This window comes from Sorex fumeus, unplaced genomic scaffold, assembly GCF_029834395.1.
Source record: "Sorex fumeus unplaced genomic scaffold, SorFum_2.1 ptg000063l, whole genome shotgun sequence".
Classification (NCBI taxonomy): Eukaryota; Metazoa; Chordata; class Mammalia; order Eulipotyphla; family Soricidae; genus Sorex; species Sorex fumeus.
In genome coordinates, this window is record NW_026606120.1 from 39445822 (window position 1) to 39469299 (window position 23478).

The 23478-nt window shown below is 41.3% G+C and overlaps 1 protein-coding gene across 2 annotated transcripts in view; it reads right to left on the bottom strand.

Annotated features, from left to right (window-relative positions):
• Positions 1–23478, bottom strand: part of SEC22A (SEC22 homolog A, vesicle trafficking protein) — a 70376-nt gene that overhangs the window by 37966 nt on the left and 8932 nt on the right. For both annotated transcript variants that reach the window (XM_056127232.1, XM_056127231.1), the window contains exons 3-4: positions 12187–12350; positions 10962–11156 (exon numbers count right to left, since the gene is read on the bottom strand). In XM_056127232.1, the coding sequence (XP_055983207.1) occupies positions 10962–11156; positions 12187–12350 (359 nt within the window). The remainder of the gene's footprint in view (positions 1–10961; positions 11157–12186; positions 12351–23478) is intronic.

Genomic DNA, 23478 nt, shown 5'->3' on the forward strand with positions numbered 1-23478 from the left:
GGAAAAAAAACCACAGGAGGGCAGTTTAAGGGATATAAAAAGAATTGGGAAAGTTTTATATTGTTATGAACAAAGTTGTTCCTAATTAAGAGAGCAAGATTTAAATGTATTTATAGGTTGAAGAAAAATTCTAGGGGAAAAGGAACAGAAAAAGCCAAGAGAGAGGAAACTAACAGATGAAACAGTGTATGTACCAAAATAGTCACTGTGAGAATTCAGAGGCAGAAGGACCATTTTAAACCTCAAACATCAGAATACCACTGGCCTATGCTGAGTCAAAGACAAAATTCTAAGGTCCAGTCATTAAAAGATGTCCAAAATAGCTGGAAAAAAAAAACAGGGTTGGAACAGATCAGAGATATTTCCGGTCAGTTCCACCTAAATGAGCACAGCATTATCAAATTGCAACCTAATAAAACTATGATCCAAAACCCTCTCTTCCCCTCCCTGAGAGGCCCCATCTTGGCAGTATCTCTGCAGGTCCTTCGGGGCTCAAAGGCCGACAGTGGCCCTTCTTTTTCTCTTCTTTTAGAACTTATAACACTTTCTACCTGTGCTTTATTTATTGGCTCGTATCTTTTTCTCAGTAGATCATTTGCTTACTATTTTATAAAATGCACCACAATGTTTAACATAAAACTCTGCAGGGAGAAAAAATAATTATCAGATTGTGACTGTGTGGGGGGGGGAGGCTGAAGGAGGGGGAAGCAAAGAAGGGGAGAAGCAATGACAGGGGGGCAAGTGGAGAAGGGGCCTCTACTCACTGGCCCACTATCTCCTGGTGAGACGGTCTGACACCTAAGGAACAGTCCCCAAGCTCCAGAGCCTCCTGATGCGCATCCCACGTGCTGCCCCCGAATCCGCTTGCCCTGCCTCTCCAGTTCGTAAGCAACACTGGCATCCCACTCCTGGCCCCAGTAAGAATGGCATGCTCCCTTCCTTTCTTCCCAGAGTAAGCACATAAGCTGTTTTTCTGGGGGGAGGAGGGGGAGACACACCCAGCAGTGCTCATGACCAGCCTACAGCAAGAGACGCGAAACCGTGACCGGCAGGACTATTCCATTCCAGTTTTCCACCTATTTTTGTAAGTTACCATAGCAATCTCACCTTTCTTTCATACTCTGTCTATGGCTTTTTTTCATATAACAGAGACTAGAAAAATAAACGAATGGAAATAAGAATATATATTAAAGTTTGTGTAAGATATAAAAAGCAGGATTTGGAGGGGAAAATGGAGCATTTTTATTAATAGTACGAACAGCATGTTTTATTTTTTCATTCCATATTTATTCACTGATCAGTTGCTGAACATTGGGTTACTTATTATACTTTAAGTTGCTAAAAATAATATAACTATAAACATTCATGTATACTTTTTTCTTTAAATACATCATTTTAATTCTCCAGGATAAGTATCTAGAAGTAGTACTGATGGGTCATATGGTAATTCTATGTTTACCTTTTGGAGGAATTTCCAAACTATTTTTTTTAAAAACTTTGGAAAATACGTCTTTACATCTTTCATTTTCACATTGCTCACTGCTGTGTGTAGAGAATATAATTTTTGTATATTGGTCCTATAGCTTGCACTCTTCAACTGAACTCTTTAGTTCAAACAGTATGTTAATGGATTCCTTAGGATTTTTCTCTAGACAAGATCATGTGCTATTCGAACATTTTATTTCTTCCTCTGCAAACTAGACTTTCTTTTCTTCTTTTCCTTATCTGTCTTATCTAGAACCCCCAGTAAAATGTTGAGAGCAGTTATCTTTGACTCATCCCTAATCTTTGAGGAAAGCATGATCTTTTACTATGAAGTATGGTATCAACTAAAGATGCCTTTTATCAGGCTATATTCCTTTCTTTTTGTAACAGTTTTTTTTCATGAAAGGTTGTTGAATTTAATCAAATGTGCTTGCTTCATCTATTTGTATGATCATGTGGCTTTTAAGTTTTTAGAATAAAAAATAGTATTGACATACTATTGATTATAATCATGTACTATATCCGTTAATTATACTGATTATTATAATTATAGTCTATAGATAACCATATGTATTGTAGTAAGTCATTTCCTTGATTCTGAGAATAAGTCTCGCTGATTAAGATATTTATATGCATGTTGTTATATTTGATTTGCTTATATTGTGAGAATTTTGTTGTGTATATTAAAAAAGAACTGATCTCTAATTTTCTTTTGATGTCTTTACTTGTTTTGGCATCAGGAATTCATATCTGGATACACACAAAATCATTTGAAAATCTTCACTCTCATTTTTATTTTTGCTTTGCTTTTGGAACAGATTATGAAGAATTGGTTAATTCCTTGTTTAGCAAAATTTACCAATGAAGTCATGCTGTTGCAAATGACAGGATTAGAATCTCTAGTTCTTGTCTAGTGTAATTAATGCTGAAATAAACATGGGAATGCCTATATCCCTCCAGTGGTAGAGCCTCGTATATAGCGGTTGTTTTTAACTTTCTAAGGAATTTCTATATTGCTTCCCATAAGTTCCCACCAACAATGTACAGGGTGTGTTCCATCCTCTCCACATCCTCCCAACACTTTTCAATAAAATATACTCTGGTTTATCTTCAAATCGTATAAATCGTTTGCCTTTTACCAACACTTGTTTGTCTTTTGAGAACAGCTATTCTCACAGGTGTGTAGTACAGCACTGCTGTTCTTATTTGCAATCCTCATAATAAGATTTGATGACCATCTTTTCACGTGCATATTGACCATTTGTGTTATTTTTTGGTGATACATTTATTAAGTGCTTTTGTATACCAGGCACAGTTTCAAGTGCTTGGTTGTGTTTTGTCAATTGATTTTGACAATAAGTCTATTAGGTAAAGACGAAAATATTTCTGGGGATGGTGCAATAGTATAGCAGGTAGGATGTTTGCATTGCACACAGCCAACCCTGGTTCAATCCCTGGCAAACTATATAGACCCCGAGCCCATCAGGAGTGATCCCTGAGAGCAGGAATCAGATTGCCACCCACTGCCTCTTTTGCAAACCACAACACCCAATAGGAGAGAGAGAACAAAAGGGAATGCCGTGCCACAGAGGCAGGGTGGGATGGGAGAGATGGGGAGGGGATGGGAGGGATACTGGGATCCTTGGTGGTGGGAAATGGGTACTGGTGGAGGGATGGGTATTTGATCATTGTATAATTGAATGATTAACATATCATTAACATATGCCTCAGAGACCTGGGCCCTACGCAAACAGGATGAGAACGCTATTCGGGTCTCCCAAAGAGGAATTGAAAGAGCTATGCTTGGAATATCACGTTTCACTCAAATGAGAGAAAGAATCCGGAGTTCCAACATCCATCGACGATCAAGAATCAGGGACGCTGTCTTGTTTGCCAAGGTGTCAAAAATCAGATGGGCTGGTCATGTAATGAGATTTAAAGACGACAGCTGGACTCGAGCTGTTACCGACTGGATTCCACGGGATGTCAAAAGACTGCGTGGCCGCCCACCTACCAGATGGTAGACTTCTTTATCAAGATTATGAACGATTGGTTTGAGGCTCTTCATGTTCCTAGAGCGAACAGACGCCATTGGACTACACTAGCACGCGACGGACAAATGGAGACGTTACTGGCGCCCGCTCGAGCAAATCGACGATTAACGGGAAGTCAAGTGATCAAGTATAATTGAAACCCAAGCACAAAAATTTGTAAGTCTACAACTGTACCTCATGGTGTCTCACTAATAAAAATTAAAAAAAATAAAAAGTAAGTCCTGAGCACAGCCAGATATGGTCCGAAAGACAAAAATCACTTAATCACTTAATCACTTAACTTCCCGTTAGTCGTCGATTTGCTCGAGCGGGCGCCAGTAACGTCTCCATTTGTCCCTGTCGCGTGCTAGTGTAGCCCAATGGCATCTCTTCGCTCCGGGAACATGGAGGGCCTCAAACCGATCGTTCATGACCTTGACAAAGAAGTCTGACCATCTGGTAGGTGGGCGGCCACGCGGTCTCTTGACATCCCGTGGAATCCAATCAGTAACAGCTCTAGTCCAGCGGTCGTCTTTAAATCTCATTACGTGACCAGCCCATCTGATTTTCGACACCTTGGCAAATGAGACAGCGTCCCTGATCCTTGATCGTCGACGGATGTCAGAACTCCGGATTCGTTCTCTCATTTGAGTGAAACGTGATATTCCAAGCATAGCTCTTTCTATTCTTCTTTGGGAGACCTGAATGGCGTTCTCATCTTGTTGAAAGACAAAAAAGGAACAAAAAAAGACTAAGATGTTTCTCATTTTATAGATGAGGTAATTAAAGTAGAAAAGCAACTTCCAAAGTCAGGTGCTAGTAAGTACAGAATCAGGATTTAGATCCAGGTAATCAAAATCTGTAACTTAAGCCTCTCTCAAAAGGCAACGTATTCATCAAATACTTATATTAAGATTTGTATTCGTTCTAGAAGACTGGATATAAAGAAACCATGATACATATGCACAAGGAAAACTATTCAGCTATTCGGTCACTACATGGATAGATCTGGAGAATATCATGCTGAGTGAAGTGAGTCAGGAGAGGGATAAATACAAAATCTCTCTCACCCGTGCGATAGAAAGAAACAGAATAAGAGATTAACAAATGGGCAAAGGCAGCTGAACGTGAGAACTGGTCTAAGCTTACCACGGGCTTGGTGGGTGGAGGGAGGTTGAGACTGAGACAACAGTGGAGGGAAATGGACATTCCAGTGCAGGGTGTGGTGCTTCACACTGAATGAAACTGTAAATCAGTGTCTCATGTAAAAATTTTTAAATAGTAGGGGGTATGGTGCCGCCAGCAGGTCAATCTGTATCTGTGAGGCGAGTGTATCAGCAGCCTGATGGCACCGTCAGACTTTCAGATACCCCCAAACTGCTGCTGTGCCTTTGGCCAGACCCCGAAAACTTGGGGCAAACTTTATCAAGAAAGGAAATGGCCAAAAGTTAGGTATGTGGGAGACACACCCACAAACCACCTCCGGCTCAGCTATATAATTAGAGGCAGGCCTCTCTGGTTCCTCGAACTGCTTAACGGCCATGATCCCAGAGACTCAGAAACGAATCTCGGAACCCAAAGGCTTTTGGCAGAAATGCGTCCTGTTCCTGTAGTAGGTTACTGGCGCTGGGCCACTCCAGGTGGGAATAGGTTTCGTGCCTTGGCCTGTTCCCCCTGGTGGCCTGGTGACCGCCATCCCCCAGAGGCCACAGGACAGTAGGTTTGGGCTTGTAGTGACAAGACACGCGGGGACTCACAGATGGGGGTGAAACCGGCCCTTTCCTCCCCATCCCAACGAGACCCCGTCACCACCACCTACAAACGGCCTCTCTGGCTCCTGATCAAGCTGATTAACGGCCATGATCCCAGAGACTCAGAAACAAATCTTGAAACTCGGCGGCTTTTGGCAGAAATGCATCTGGACTGCATACAAGGTGGCCGCTGCCTCAGAGCTTATTGGAAAGCCAGGTATGAGCCCGTGGTGATGGGGCAACTGCAGTCTCACGGGAGAGGGGGCGGTACCGGCTCGTCCCTCATGCCCTACTGAGGTCACGAGTTGCCCCCCACGAGCGGCTCTCCAGCACAGCCATGGCTCCAGAGGCAAAAGGACTTAGTCCAGAACCCAACAGCTTGTGGCAGAAAAATGAATGGACCATCCATTAAACTACAGCACCCGGGAGGGAAAGGGGGTTGCTCCCTTCCGCCTTTTTCCCCCCTGGCAGCAAGGTGGCCGCCGCCTCAGAGCTTATTGGAAAGCCAGGTATGAGCCGGCGGTGACGGGGCAACTGCAGTCTCATGGGAAGGGGGGCGGTACCAGCTTGTCCTTTACGCCCTACCGAGGTCAGGAGTTGCCCTCACGAGTGGCTCTCTGGCACAGCCATAACACCAGACCCACAGAAATCAATCTCGTAATTATCTGGCTCTTTGCAGAAATCCAAAATCATTATATGATTCTCCATAACCAGTTATAGAAAACAAAGTATTTCACAATGCCTTTTCAGCAATTCTGATTGTTGGGGGGGAAATTCTAAACAATAATGTGCATCTTTTGTCAAAATAATGAATGTAATCAATGTAGAGAAAAGTTAAGTAGAAATCATTTGCCTCACAGACACTGGGAGGTGGGGGGTATATTGGGGTTCTTGGTGGTGAAAAATGAGTACTGGTGATGGGAAAGGTGTTTGATCATTGCATGACCGAGACTCAAACCTGAAAGCTTTGTAACTTTTCCCACAGTGATTCAATTAATAAATATAAGAAGAAAAAAATAAATAAAATTATGAAAAAAAAAGTAAGGTGGAGTTCATGCCCAATTCAATGAGCTAATCAGTGGCTGAATAAATAGCAGTACTCCTACATAAAACAAAAAAAATTTTTTTTTGAATGGTTTTATATGTACTGGTGGTGGGGAATGTGCACTGGTGGAGGGACGGGTGTTTGATCACCGTGTGATTGCAACCCAAACATGAAAGCATACAACGATCTCATGGTGATTCAATAAAATTAATTAAAAAATAGTTTTATGTGTTCTTTGGAGGCGTGCCTGTTCAGACTTTCTGCTCATTCTTTAATCAGTGCTTTTTGATTGCGGAGTTCTATGACTTCATATAATTTGGATATTTGCCTCATTGCTTTTCCTTTGCGTGTGTTCCCCACCCCACCATACTGAAACCTTGTGCGACACGACATCAAGTATGTCTTTCTATTCAGCAGGCCATTCAATTTGGATGCAAGTTTCTCTCAGGGTGCAGAAGGTTAGTTTGAGGTAATCCCTTGTTTATTCTTGCCTTTATACTGAGGCTGATTCCTTAAACACATATGGAATATATCATCTGTGTTTCTTCTATGTTATCAAGTCTTACATCCCAATCATTAATTTGAATCAGATTTTATAAATGGTGTTCATGGCCGCGTGTTCCCAGCACCATTTATTAAAGACACGTGACCTGTTCCATTCTATGATCTTGGCTCCTGTGTTGTAAGTTAGTTGCCCATATATCCGTGGTTTGATTTCTGGATTCTCAGCTTCGGTCCCCTGATCAGAGTGTTTTCATTCCCTCACCACGTTGTTTTCATCACCTACAGTTTTAAGTCAGAGACCTCGATGCCTTCTTTTTTTTCTCAGGAGTGTATTTCCTACTCAGGTAAGTTCGCTTTTTCTTAGGCACCTTGGTTTACAATCCTGATTTAACGGGAAGGTTTCCGGCATAAATCATATCGGCGCCACACCCTCTTCAGAGTGTATGATACTTCCCTCAAGCGCTGTCCAGGGTCCCTGGCCCCATGCCACCCCACCCCCAGTCCCTGCCACAGTAAGCTTCCTAGTTAGGGCTTTTCTAGTTCCAAAAAATTTCAAGGTTTTTTAATTCTAACACTGTGAAACATACCACTTTGGTTTTGTGGCAGACTACACTGAGTCTGGCTATTTTAAGACACACTTTTGATGGAAACATTTCATCTATTTATACAAAAAAAAAAACTATCTAGAGAGTTCAATGGGCTAGAGCGGATGCTTTGCTAGCAGGAGTTTAGGTCTTGATCCCTGGCACTAAACGCTCCCCAGAGCACCACCATGAGTAGCCCCAGGCACAGAGCTAGGAGTAATCTTGGAGCCGTGCTGGGCATGCGCCCTCAGAAAACAAAACAAAACAAAACAAAACAAAACAAACAATAAATCTATCCACCCAATAAATATGTTATTACTTATGCCTGTGTATCAATAAATAAGCATACCAACTGCTTATTTCTGTATTTGAATGGTTTTTTTTTTTTTGCTTCATTCCTCTTTTACTACTATTTGCATCAAGTAAAAACTTTATAGTGCAGGGACTGAAGAGAGGGTACAGTGGGGACGTTTGCGGTGCTCGTGGCCAAGCTGAGTTCCATCCCCGGCATCCCATATGGTCCCCCAAGCACCTCCAGGAGTAATTCCTGAGTGATTTCTGCAGAGCCAGGAGGAACCCACAAGAATTTCTGGGTATGACCCAAAAAAAAAAAAAAGAAGAAGAAGAAAAGCTTTATAGTGCCACAATTTTCACTATTTTTCAATTAATAGTTTGGTGTTGCCCTAAACTTACTATACACACCTTAACAGCAACAGCTTCAGATTATACTGAATCATAAACACTATCCTACATAGTTCTATTGCTTTTCTCCCATTTCTTGACATTGTTGCTACAAGTTATGCTTAAAAATGTTAAAAAGCCAAAACTGAATTGTTAACTTTATAAATTTATGCCTTTTCGAGAAGAAAATAAAGGATAAATAATATCTTATAATTTTTAAATATTATTTCTAGTTTTCTTCATTTGGATTCAAATTATCATCTGGAGTAATTTCCTTAGCACAGTACAGCTTTGATCCCATCCACCTTTGTGCTGTTGTTAGAAAATAAATTACTTTTTGGTATGTTAGAAGTCCAACAATACATTATATGGTGTTTTATATGATTGCTTTTAAAATCAGTTGGGAAGAAAAATGAATTTTCTCTATCTTCTATAATCACCTTTACAATTCCTTTTTGGGGGCAAATTAAAATTACTTTCTGGATCACCTGCTCTCAGCCTGAAGAACTTCCTTTGGTATTTCTCGTAAAGTGAGTCTTCCGGCAACAAATCATCCCAGTTTCAGTTTATCTACAAATGTCATGCCTTCACTTTCACTTTCCTGTTCCTGCTGTGGCAGAGACCGGGAGGGTGCCAAGGACTGCCCCTTGCCCGCAGGCAAGGCTGGCAGTGCTGGGGAGCGGGCCCTACCACACAGGCCCTCACCTTCGGTTCTGAAAGGCAGCGTTTGAGAATACAGGAGTCCCGATGCCAACTGCTTCCTCTAACATGCTCTATTCCACCACCTTATCTGCTGCCTCTGGCAAGTGTGTCTGCTGAGAAGTTGGTGTTTAATCTCAGTAGGTGGCAGCTGTTCCCCCCCCCCCCCCCCGCCCCGCTGCTTTCAAGATTTTCTCCTTGTCTCTGTCTTTCAGCATTTTAAATACAATTTTAATCTCTGTGGATCTTTTGTGTGCATCCTATTTGGAGAGCATCAGACTTCCTCGTGTTTTTGAGGAAGTCAGGGAACTTTGAAGCATTTATTTCTTCCAATACTTTTTCTGCTCCTGTCTCTCCTTTTTCTTCTTCTGGTTTTCCCATCAGTCGTATGTTGGTGCCCTTAACAAGCAGCCTACATTTTTCTGAGATTCTAATTTTTTATTTTCTGATTTTCTTTTACCGGGCAATATTTCAAATTATTCCATTCCATAATTTTCACTGATGCTTTTCCTTTGTTTCTTTTCATGGATATTTCTGCTGCTTAAAGAAATAAGGGAAGGTGACGTCAACACCTTCCCTTATTTCTTTAACCCTCGTTTCCTTTGGTCCTGAGATGTGACTACGGCAGCTCCTCTGAGGCATGCTAACTCTGATGCTGAGCACTCTTCCAGCAGCTTCTCTCCCTGCTCCTCTGCCCGCCTCTCTCGGATGTCTGTACGGTCGGATTTTCCTCCTCTTACGCGTGTCTTCTAATTTCCGGCCGGAAGCAATACTTCGGGTAACAAAGACTAGCTCTGGCCTTGCTGCTAGGATCTGTTGTTACTATTAGCTTACTTGTTCATGGCCAGCCGAATTATTTTAGTGGTGCCTGCTTCCTCATTTATCTCATAATCTGTGTTAACAAACTGAATGAAGCATTGTCTTTCATCCTAAATTCAACCTCTGAAGAATACTGCCACACTAAAAGCAAATAGAGAGTAAGTTTTTAAGATGGGGCTGGTTTCAAAGATAACAGACAAAACAGCTAAGGAAACAGCATGCTGGAGAGGTGAGTCAACCTAACAGGCCAGCGAGGGCTCAGAGCTGTTTACGCCGACGCTCTGAAGTGCTATTCTGGTACCACTGAGAAGCGAAGATCACAGGCCCTGCACAAACTGCTAAGCACCACAGAGAACAGATCTCAGCTCAAAATAAAAGGAACAAGTTTTTTAAAACATGCGATTTAACAACAGCATATGCTAGCTTATAAAATAATGAGGTCTCCAATTTTAGACAAAAGTCTTCATCCTATAGAATTTCTCGTTTTAGGCAGGGATATTTCAGTGGATTACCATATTTTCTCTAGGGCTTGGGGCGAGAGCACAATGGATAGGGCATTTGCTTTGCACGCAGCCGACCCGAGTTCAATTTTTCTGCCCCTCTCGGAGAGCCCGGCAAGCTATTGAGAGTATCCTGCCTGCATGGCAAAGCCTGGAAAGCTACCCGTAACGTATTCAATATGCCAAAAACAGCAACAAGTTTCACAAAGGAGACGTTACTGGTGCCCGCTCGAGCAAACTGATGAACAATGGGAGGACAGTGCTACAGTGCTACCACATTTTCTCTAACAGCTACACCTGAGCACCACCAAACATGGCCCCAGACCAAAAACAAAGAACGGTGGCTTTGAATATATCCGTTTTGACTTAACGCAAAGCACTTCACACATCTACAAAGTATTATATTTATACAAACTACTATTATACAAACCATATTCATTTCTAGAAAAGTGTTCAAGAGAAGGCCTTTTAAGTGTTTATTTAGCAAAGAGTCCTCTGTAGTTCTTATGTTAGAAGTATTTTTCTGGGCCAGAGGGATAGCTTAAAGGGCTGGTGCACATTCTTTCCTTGTTGGGGGCCCAGGTTTGATTCCTAAACACTTCATGGCCCTCCAAGTATGCAGCCAAATGTAACCTCTACGCATCAACAGGTGAGGCTCAATAAGTAAAACAAAAATACGATTCTTCCTGATTAGTCAGATTAACTAGTAGGTTCCTGAATAAACCAGTAGGAGAAACAGTTAATTTGAATTTCTACATTTTTTCACACATTTGCCTTAAAAGCATTATAACAAGTGATTCATTTTCTAGTGTATCAGATGTTACAGAATGATTTCTTAAATACTGAAAACTGGAACTCACCAGAAGAAATCTTACCAGCACCTTTATAGTCAACAGAAAATGCAGGTGTAACTCCATTGGCAGAACCCAGTTCACACTTGGAAATTTGGTAAGGGGGCCTCAGCTTGATTTCTGTCTGCATGTCAGATAGATTTATCTTTGTTGAAAGAGACCTGGGATTATTATATCGTTGCTTGGTCCTCTGAATGAAGTTATCTACATAAAATAAAAAATAAATTTCCTTGTAGTCATTTGTTAATTAAATCATTTTAGTGTGTGTTATTTATGGGCAGTAAATTTTGTAGATACTTTAATTTATTATCCCAAACTGCTCAATTTGTTGTGAAATGCTCTAATGTTATTTGTATTTAACGGCTAATATATTATCGAGTCATTAGCTTTTTACTCTAGAAATTAATCACTGTTAAATAAACTAAGGATTTAATATTATATGGCTGTGAGAAGACAGACTACTTCAATGTATTAAAAAACAAAAATTGCTTTAACTTTACATGAAAGCTTTCATTTTTATAGAGATGCATGTCTAAAATATCATTTATCAATGTTATTTGTGATTACATAAGGAAATACATTAAAAATTACACACGCTTGTAGACTTGTTTCCTTATTTACTTTTAAACCATTACAAAGAAAATATTAAAGAATAAACTTAATGAATTCAATGAAAGACATTTCCTAAAGACCTATTTTATTTTCACTACTTATAAAGGGTTTTTCTTTTTCTCCTGTACCAGGAGTCAAGCAAACTGATGACCATAGGTAAATCTAGTCGACTACCTTTGTAAAGAATGTTTTGTTAGAATACAACTATGCTCTGGCATATTCATTTAAAATACTGCTTTGGCTGCTCTCAGCTACAATAGCAAGGCTGAGCAATTATGATAGAGACCCTCAATTCCTTAAAGCTGGTCTCTGTTTTACGTTAGGCAGAACTATAAAAGACAATCACATAAACAGAAAATGCCGCATCTCTTGCTTATGATCTTCTCACTGAGAAACCATCTTCCAGGATTAATTCCTGGGACCAGTAATCACAATATTCTCACAGTTCAAACACAATTTTTCCTAACGGGCATCTAATGAAGAAGGTACCACAATTAAAAGACTACTTTTTAAACGCAAGGTAGCAAAATTTTTGGTCCCCCCTCCCCAGCATTAGATGAAAAATCACTTATCACTGGATGGAGACAGGATAATGAGAAGGTAAAAACAATCAAGCCCTTACCAAATTCAATGAAACAGTATGGTCTGACAGCAGTATTGGTCTTCATCATGTTATAGGTAGTGATGAACTCCTTCTGAAGCTCATCCAGGAAAGAGAAGGCCAGAACATTGGGGTAATTTTCAGTGCACAACATCATGTAGCTCACTCCCAAAGAGCTAATAAAACTACAGTGTAAAAAACATCGGTCTTAAAATTTCAAATTAAATCACAGTATAATTCGTTGCTTCACAAGACTGGTTCTGTATACCATAAACTGCTGCTACAGTGCCAACAGAGATATTAGCATTACAAACTCCAGCAAAAATGTTACCCAAATATGATTCTATTTTCATTAGCAGTTTAAAAACAGCAGGCAAAAATAACAGAATGTTCCTAAAGGAGGATGAGACTATTACAGCTTGAACGCTTCAGACACTGATTCCTCTGGGTACAAAGCAGAGAAGAACACTCAAATGTGAAAGTTACAGATTGCTTTGCATTTGATTCTTCAAGTTGCTGGAACTCAGTAGTGTCTGAGTCACAAACTCTTTAGAAACCTTACACAAGTTCTGGTCACTCTCCCTAGAATGTATAAAAACAGCAGACTTCGGCAAACAATTTCAAGGTCGTTGAGGTTTTCTAGGTTTTATAGTAATAAATCATTGACCACTGGGGAATGGAGAAATTTATGAGTTAATAAAACCAATAAATAGAAGGGAGAACAAGAGCACTGCTGGGTCCTGTCTGGTAAACACTGGTGAACAGCAGTGCTGGAATTGGCAAGTCAGCACTCTGCAACCGACAGTGAAGACTGAATCAAGCACGCACAATCAACAGATACTAACTTAGGTGGGAGTTCTGATAAGATGCTAGAAATTGTGCACAGTTTTAGTACATCTTTTATGAATTCCTTGTGGTAGAAGGGCATAACATTATACAATGAAAATTGGACAACACCTTGGTCAAATGTTCTAATGTCACTAATGTAACTCCATGTCCCATACGTCCCACGTGTCCAGGTGTGATGCCATCAAAGAGATATCTCAGTCATATGGCATTATGGCCAAAAAATTAAAAGTTTTAATCATGAAGGAACATCAGAATGGTCAACAGCCTAACTTTTAAAAAGAAGAGAGTAGTATTCTTTAAAAACCTTACAGTTGAAGGGAAGAAATAAATTAATACATTGACTAGAACTGAGAGCGGTAAAATAGTATAAGAAAAGACTATCCCTAGTCTTAAAAAATACGCTGAAATAGTTAGGAAAAATGTATTCTTTAATTTGTATGTTTCTCTATCTTATTTATAAAGGACAGAAAAACAATAGTGCAAGTGGGGTAAAATGAAAATAAATACTACAACAGGTATTTATTTATACCTTCCTTATATAACTTCTGTGTACTTTTCAAATTATTTTTAAATAGAAACAAAAGTTTAAAGAACACCACAGTAAACATTAATTTTTTTTTCCCACGAAATAACCAAAACCTAGGAGTACATGCTCCCAAAAAAATTTTTTTTCTTCAAAGAAAGATTTTTCATTATAAAAAAATCTTTGACAGAAACAGAATATAACATACAGCAACTAAATACAAGACAACTGATGATTGGTTCCTATCTATTCCAAACTCCCAGGTGGTTAGCTAGGAGCCATTTCATTGTCCTCTAATATTGTGATAAAGATTCGGGAGATCGTTTTTTTGTTATGATAGGACTTTACTAAATTTCCATATAAATAACAGAACTGAACACAGACTACTGATAATTCATCCTACATGACTTCTTTTGCTTGCACAAAATTTAACTGAATAATAAATGTAATCAAGGAAACCCTGTTTATTTTAAATTTTGTTTATTTTTGTTTGTTTGGGAGTCATATCTAGCAATACTCAGGGGTTACTCCTGGGAATGCACTCAAGAAGCACTCCTGGCGGTGCTTGGGAAGCACATGGAATGCCAGGGATTGAACCCAGGTGGGGCAATACAAGGCAAGTGCCTTACCTGCTGTACGACCTCTCTGGCCCCAAGCCCGGATTTTTAAATATTATGTGTCAGCATTTTTAGGGAGCCTTTATATTGTAATAAATACTTGATATCTTATAAAAAAGGCTACAATGTGTTCCATATTACAGCTTCTCATAGTGTTTTGGCCTTATGATGCTCAAGTTTTTAAATGCCAAGTTAGTTTTCTAAAAGTACATAAAACCGGGCTGGAGGGATAGCACGGCAGGTAGGGTGTTTGACTTGCACGCAACCGACCCGTTCAATTCCCAGCATCCCATATGGTTCCCTGAGCACTGCCAGGAGTAATTCCTAACTGCAGAGCCAGGAGTAACCCCTGGGTATTGCTGAGTATGACACACACACCAAAAAAAGGCAAAAAAAAAAAGTGTATAAAACTTTATTTACCTATACATCAAAAGACTCATGCCTTTACAGTTATCACTGGGACAGCCTACGAGATCTCACCATTTCACTGACATATATATTTCAATGAATATGTACATGGTACTTATATATAATATTTAGAGTCCTAGAAATGCCCCTTGAGTCACTAGATGCGTGCCAGTTTGTGCATACTTTCGCCCAGCAGGTTTCCGCCTGTTCTCATGTGCTGACCACTACTGGACGCTCCTTAGATTCACCGAACTTGCATTTTACAGATGACTCGGTGCTTGCCCTTCTCCTTTGAGGATCAGCAGTAACAGTAACAGGTAGTTTTCTGACCATTTAGCAAAAACAGTCTTTTATTAAGTGCCTTACCTCTCCACAGGTACACAGGTACACACACACACACACACATGCCCTTATGCACGCCTTTCCAAAATCTGGAGTGTCTAGAATAGGTAATGCTGGTAAGTTTAAACTCCAGGAACAAGGATTTAGCCCTTCAACCACTTACTGGAAAAGCTAATTCTATCACATATTCATAACTGAAGTGATTTCTTACGCCCCCCCCCTCCAAAATTAATAATACTGAAGGTAAATTTGTCTGGTGTCTAATTTTATTTATAAACTGTGAAAGAAATTTACACATCAACAAACCCTGAGATTATAAGGACAACTCTGGTCTGCTGCACCAGCCTTGCTAGTGAAAGTCACAATCTCCACAGTAAATACACAGCACCAAATACATACATGGAATTCTTCTCTTCTGGGTTGGATGTCAGACACTCCTGCACTTGCAACTTGGAACTGAAGATGCTACAACAATGGCATAAAAGCAAGGTAGAGAAGCAAACTACTCTGTGCGCGTGGCAAGTGAAGCCGTACACAGCCACATAGGAGACAGGACTAACTCACACTTGCATCACCTATTTCCGACTCTGTCTCCACAGAAGACCTGCTTCTCCTTTGTAGCCCCTTCGCCCAGTGAACAATTTTCCTGGGTGACGTCAAGTTCTCCAGTACAACAGTTATCTTTAATCTGTTTAAAATGCTAAGTATTATTTTCAAAATGAAATTTCCACATTGAATTCCATTCTCAAAAAAATTAAGTGTGTAGGCTCGTTCTTTGTTATTTTTTAATTTTTTTCTTTTTTTAAATTTGATTGAATCACCATGAGATAGTTACAAGCTTTCATGTTTGGGTTACAATCACACAATGATCAAACACCAGTGCACATTCCCCACCACCAATATCCCTGGTTACCCACCCCCTTTCCAACCTTCCCCCTGCCTCCATGGCAGACAATACTCCCCATACTCTCTCTCTCCTTTTGGGCATCGTGGTCTGCAACCCAGACACTGAGAGGCCGTCACGTTTGCTCCTTTATCACTTTCTGCACACATCTCCCATCCCGACTGGCCTCCAGCCATCATTCTCCTAGTGATCCCTTCTCTGAGGCTTGTTCTTGAAGCCTGTGTTCCCCGTGAACACTACCTCACTCACTTTTTCTGTTATTTCCTCTCTGGAGAAACCAGTGTTCTCTCCTGAACACACATTTCCCCACCTTATCTCCTCTCACATCTTTCTAAGCAAGTTTTCATTCAGTAAAAATTAACCTGCTTCAATTTTTAAAAAAGTGTTTAAACTTTTAAATATAAAAAAGACTTGATTTAAAAGTTATCAAGTCCAAAAAAAAAAGTTATCAAGTCATTGTTCTATATTCCAAGAAATGCACGATTTCCCAATGTCCTACTCCTTCAGAATTAGCTCGTCACAAGTTTCTGTGATAAGACTTGGCCCAGTGCTAACTTTGGCAGCACATATACTTACAAAAAAGATCTGACCCTTTGGAAAAATAGAAAGCAAGCATATCATAACCAAAATTAAGGGAACAGACGAATGACACTTTCAGCCCCTTAGAAAAGTAACGAGAGTTCCTCTTTCACCCCATCCCTGCCACACAAACTGCTTGCACCTTTTTTGATATGTGCAATTCTGACTGATGTGAGGAGGTATTTCATTGTCATCTCGATTTGGAGTTCTCTGATGATAAGTGATGCTGAGCGTTTTTTCATATGCTTATTGGCCATCCACCTGTCTACTCTGAGAAGTGTCTATTCATTTCTTCTCCCCATTTATTGATAGGGTTTTTGAATTTTTTGTTATTGTTGACCTTTGTGAGGAGTTTATATATCCTAGATATCAAACCTTTATCTGCTCTGTTGAATGCAAATATTTTTTCCCCATTCAGTTAGCTATCTTTCAGTTTTAGCCCAAGTTTTGTTTTTTGGTTTTTTGTTTGTTTGTTTGCCATGCAGATGCTCTTTAACTTTATGCAGTCCCATTTGTTCAGTTTTTATTTTGTTGTCTTTGCCAGTGGTATCAGATCACTGAAGGTACCTCTGAGATCCAAATCTTGGAGTGTTCTGTCTATGTTTTCCTCAATGTACTTTACAGGTTCTGGTCAGATCTCAAGGATTTTGATGCATTGGAATTGACTTGTATGAGGGATGTGGTGAAAATGGGACTCTTATCCACTGTCTGATACAACCCCTGTGGAAAACAGTATGGAGAATCCTCAGTAAACCTACAATTTAACTGCCATATAACCCAGCAATTCTTTGGGCATCTACCTACAGGACATAAAAACACTCTCAAAAGGCCATGCATGCCAGTCAGCTTTCATTGCTGCCCTCAGTATGATAGCTAAGATACGGAATCAACCTAGGTGTCCAATGAAAGATGAATGGGTTGTGAAGATATATATACATCTGAATATACACACAACAGAATACTACGCAGCTGCAAGAAATGATGAAATCACACACTTTGCTGCAACACGGCTGAAACTGGAAGATATCCTGTCGAGTGAAACCAGAGGAAGAAAGACAAACACAGGATGACCTCACTTCTCCGTGGAATATAATACACTGGGTGGGAAAATGCTGAAAGGAGTACTGAGGAAATACTGAATGAGGAAATGCATTGTAGTAAAAGCGGGGTGCGTACATCACCCAAAGAGAAGGACAAAGAACGAAAGAAATCAAGGGAGGAAGAAGGGAATGGCAAGTAATGGGTGAACAGTTATGCCAGCGCTCCAGCTACACCAGTGGTACGTATGAGTGAGGGTAAGCCACACACTCAGAAACAGATACAACAGGACTGATCTAAGCGGCAACCACTAGGACTCTGTAACGTGCCTGTCAAATTGACAGGTAGGGGTGGAGTGGGGGCGGGGGTAGGGAGGGAATCTGGAACACTGGTGGGGAAAGTTGACGCCAGTGGAGGGCTTGGCACTAAACTGTTGTGTGCATAAAACTCAACTATCAGTAACTTTGTAAATCATGGCTCTATAATGAAACTTTTAGAAACTAAAATTAAAATTAATTTTAGAAGTAAAAAAAAGTAATAATGAAGTCCAGGATATCACTGGAATGAAGGGGGAAATAATGGGCACTCTGCCACCTTAGGTGGGGAGAGGGAGTAAGTTTGATGTTTGTAAGCAAATATCCCTTACAGATTATTATCAACAAATCTTCCTAACAGGAAACAAGGTGAAAACAAGCCCTAGCATCAGTTGTTTAGTAAGGAGATAAAAACCAGAAAGAAAAGGAGAACACTGGATATGCACCATGCATGCCAGAAACTACCAGGAACTTCATATTTTCTTACACAACCAATTTCCAATTACCCTCCAAGAGTGAAAAGCGAAACCACTAATACATTATTCCATGAAAAATGAAAGGCCCGTTTTAGTCTCTGAATTAAACCTCATTAAATAATTATTAATATGAAATATTCCTGGTGACAACAACTTCAAACTGTAAGGTGAAAAAGAATCAAATGATTTTAAATGGCCAAAGTGATTAATTACATCCCCTGAAACTTTGGATAAAGCGCAGAAGGACAGAGACAGCACAAAGGCAAGGAGCGAGTCTTACATATGGCCAGCACACATATGTTCCCTGAGCATCACAAGGAATGAACCCTGATCACTGAACCAGGAATAAGTCCAGAAAAAAAACCAAACAAACAAACCAAAAACACAGAAGTAAAATGCGTTTTCAATATTCTTATTTCCTTTCCTGCCACATTAAACTCTCTCTGACTTCCTTTTTAACGCTAATACTTTCATATTCAATAAAATGAAGATCCTGACTTTTCTAGATAACCGAAACAGGTTAATTCTTAATTTATGTAATGATAAACAGTTCAGAAGTTTTATTTCACTTAGCACTCATTTTCCCACAGAAACTATTAGAGTAAAAATTACACTCCTGGGGACCAAGGTTCTTGACTTGCATGTAGTTGGCCTAGGTTGAATTTGGGCATCCCATATGATCTCCCAACCCCCACCAGGGGTGATCCCTTAGCGCAGAGCAGGGAGTGGGTCTTGAGCACTACCAGGTGTGCCACCTCCAAATTTATGCTCCTAAATCAGTTTGCAAAAGCCTAGTCAACATATATGATGCTGGAAAGCTGCATCATCTTACCTCAATCACTGTCACGGTCACTGTCATCCTGTTGTTCTTCAATTTACTCAGAGGGTGCCAGTAACGTCTCTATTTGTCCAGCCCTGAGATTTTAGCAGCCTCTCCTTATTCGTCTTTCCCAACATATTGGAGGCTCTTTCAGGGTTGGGGGAAGGAGACCCGTTATTACTACTGTTTTGGGCATATCGAATACACCATGGGTAGCTTGCCAGGCACTGCCATGTGGGTGGGATACTCTCGGTAGCTTGCCAGACTCTCCGATATATATATACACACACATATATATTTCTCTATCGTATACGGTGTGGTAATTATGGAAAAAGGGGTAAGGAGTGTCTTAGGATGTGTCGCGCAGTCACTTGGTCCAGGAATATGTTTACTCAAATGTAAGGCTCGGCCCAAGCGTGTGGGAGGTGGCCAGGAGCGTGACGGAGTTTGGGTAGTGGAGGTCAGCTGCCAGGGCTAGGTCCCTCAGGACGGTGAGGGCTCTCACCTGCCCCCCTCTGGGGCGTCCTGAGTGAAAACAGCCCGGCACTGTTACCACTTAGCTCAATAAGTGGTAAAAAAGTGACTTGGATGCTAAGTAATGAAAACAAAATGGTAAAGAAGGATTTAATGGTGTTCCCCAAGAGATTTTGGTAGAGAGCTCCAGGTGCGTTGCACTACCCTACGACGCACCCACCAAGCCTCACTCTGCAGAGATAAGACTCTCATCACTGTTGGACTTCGTGCTCACTCTGCATTTAGACCTCATGGTTTTCCCACTATTTCTCAACTGAGAAAAGGAGGGAGGCGTCATTTCATCATTTCATTTCATGTCATAATTCTTTTCCCTGGTTAACTTCTCACCATAAAAATGAAAACATCTTGAAGAACCGGAATTGAGATTACAAAGGGAGGCAATTCCCTCTTTTAACAGAAATAATAAAAATTGAGGTCAAAAGACCGTCCATTAGCATTGTGACCTGAAACAAGTTTCTCTGCACTTTCCCGTCTGGTCCCTCGTCACTAAAACAGCACAAAGGCCACCTGCCCGGCATCCCTTCGCCCTTCCTGGGGGACCATCCCCGGCCTCGCGACCTGAACAGCTTGGATAAAATTGTGCAGCAAAACGGTAATGTGATCCAAATCCGACTCCGAGTACCTCGGGCCCTGAGCACAGTGTGAGCCACAGACAGGACAGCCATGCCAGCAACAGCTCTCTACAGAAACACAGAGGAGAGACGGCACGGCTGGAGAGCAGCGTGGGCCTGACTGCATGGTCTCCCACATATGAAACATGGAGCTACCACACCAGAAGTGAGACCGAGGGAGGTGAGAACGATTCCTGCTGAAACTCCTGATCTCTGTCCGGCAATGGCCATGCTGCCCAGTGTGGGCACCACCAGCTGAACTCCAGAACCTGGTCACTGACACCTAACAAAATTCTTCATTTTCCCATACAAACAGAAGAGTAAAGGGATTTCTTCTTTCTACATATGCCTGATTTTTCTCCTCAAAACTTTCATCTTCTCTACTTATTGAATGAGAATCAAATGTGAGGTTCTCTATCATACAGACTGTCGCACAAACTTTCATCTGGTTCTCAGTTGGTATTCCGCACAGAATGCCTCTGTTTCTGTACAAATTAAAAACCCACAATGCTAGGAGATGAGAAATCAGAAAGTATATACGCCAAGGCAGATAAGTTATCTCAATGAGTTACAAACTAGTTATGGGAAGGGAAAAAATTACATAAATAATAAAAAATGTTAAACTACAAAATCAAATAGTTCTCGAGTGGGAGCTAGAGTGACTGGCTTATGTGTAGCAGACCCAAGTTCCATCCCCTTCACCCCATACAGTGCCCTGGGCCCCATCAGAAGTGATCCCAGGGCACAAAGCCAGGAGTAAGCCCTAAGCATTGCTGGGCCTGGCCCGCAAACCAAAACGAAATGGTTCTCCAGTGGTCTGTGAAGGCAAGTAAGTGAGGCAGTAACGGAAAAGTCAGGAGGGCAGCGGAGGGAAGTTCCCGCGGCTCGGAGGGAAGGAGAGGCGCTCAAGCACGGCAGCCGGCGGAGAGCCACCTGTGCCAGCTCCTGGCTGTGCTAACCGGCTAGTACTATAGATCTGTGAGTTTCATCTGGCAATTTCAACACATAAATCATGCTTTGTATATTCGATACGTATCTTATGTTATACTTATCAACACATTGCATAAAACTACGTTAAACTGGGAACCAACTAATAAGACTTTTAAATACTGACATATACTATATAAAATCTGCTTTCTTGGCAGGAACTAAAAATTCTCTGTTTAATCCTTTTGTAAAACTTAGTTACAAAACTAATAAGCACAGGGGGAGAGAGAAAGTCCGGGAGGTAAGGTGTTTGCCTTGTATGCAGCCAACCTGGTCCAATCCCTAGCACTACATATGATCTCCTGAGCAATGCCAGAGTAATCTGAGCAGGAACAGTCCTGCAGTACCACTGGGTGTGTCAAAACAAAACAAAAATCACAAGCATGATATATTCTGATGGTTCCTTTACACATACCTGATTTGTATTCTTAGGTTCAACCAGGCGAGCCCTCTGCTGATTCATCCCACTCCTAACCTCATTCAATTATGTTTCGCTTCATGACATTTTCTTACACTGAGGAAGAATGCTATCCACATGCCATTCCTTTCTGTATGCAGCAGGTCACAATAACAGCAAAGCAATGTTTTCACCAGTCAAGGCTGCAAGTACTAGACCTGACCTGCTATCCTCCCTGCTCTCTTTGCTTTGGCCACAAGCAAGCTCAGAGTAATACCTGTAGCCTCATTCCACAAATTAATCACAGCTTGCATCTCCAAACACTTGTTATTCTCCTATGTTGCCTTTGTTGTTGTTGCTGTTTTGTTCTGGGGATAGAAGCGACTCTTGGAGGGGCTCAGAGGCTCTTCCTGAATCTGCTCAGGAGTGACCCTGCTTATGCGCAAGAAATCATAGATGGTGTGAAAGTCACAGGTCACAGCCACAAGCAAGGCAAGTGACTGAGCTCCTGTACTATCTCTCTAGCACCTAGTATTATGTTAGTATTTCCTTCATATGAGGCTGGAGAGATAGCACAGTGGTAGGGTGTTTGCCTTGCACGCAGCCAGTCTGGCCAAGCCGGGTTCGATTCCTCCGCCCAGCAAGCTACCGAGAGTATTTCGCCCGCACGGCAAAGCCTGGCAAGCTACCCGTGACATATTCAATAAGCCAAAACACAGTAACAACAAGTCTCAAAATGGAGACGTTACTGGGCCTGCTCGAGCAAATAGATGAACAACGGGAGGACAGTGTTTGTTTGTTTTGTGTTTCCTTCAGATGATTCTCTTACCTGACTAATGATTTTGTGTGTATATGTATGTGTATGTTTGAGTATGTCAAGTGCCTCACATCCTTTGTGGAATAAAATGAATTGCAAAATCTAAAATGTCCAACAAACAGAGGGTAGAAATTTCACTACATTCTACTCCACTTTTAAAAGAAGATGGTAAAGAAATAAAAAACATGCAAAAATAAATTTAAGTGCAATATTTGCCAGATTAAATAGGGACTTGGGTCAATCTTAATCAGCACTGACATCTGTTTATAGCACTGAAAAGAAACTCAGCATAAAGACTTAGGCCACTAAAAGAGACCAACTTTTAAATAACATTTCAAATTTTTTCTCTAGGGGGTAAGGTGCTACCAGCAGATCAATCTGTACCTGTGAGGCAAGTGCATCAGCAGCCTGATGGTACCTTCAGACTTCTAGATACCCCAAAATTGCTGCTGTGCCTTTGGCCAGATGCCAACAACTTGGGGCCAAGTTTACCAAGAAAGTAAACGGCCAAAAGTTATGTATGTGGGAGACACACCCACAAACCACCTCCAGCTCAGCTATATAATTGGAGGCAGGGCCTCTCTGGTTCCTGATCAAACTGCTTAACGGCCATGATCCCAGAGACTTAAACACATCTTGGAACCCAGCGGCTTTTGGCAGAAATGCATCTGGTCCCCACAGTAGGTCACTGGCGCTAGGCCACCCCAGAGGGAAGAGGGGGCTGTCCCTCCACCCGCTCCCTCCTGGCGGCTCGGTGAACGTCATCCTCCAGAGGCCACTGGACAGTCAGGTTGGGCCTGCACTGACGAGACATGCAGGGCCTCACGGGATGGGGGTGTAGCCGGCCCTTTCCTCCCTGCCCTAACGACACAAACGCCTCCCTGGCTCCTGATCAAGCTATTTAACGGCCATGATCCCAGAGACTCAGGAACAAATCTCAGAACCCAGCAGGTTTGGGCAGAATCCCTCCAGATTTAATTGTTAAAATTTTGGAATCCCAAAATTGTGTGGCCACTACTGCGGCCTTATTCATAACCAGCAATAGAAAACAAATTGTCTATTGTTGCCTTTTCAGCAGATCTGAGTGTTGGGTAAAA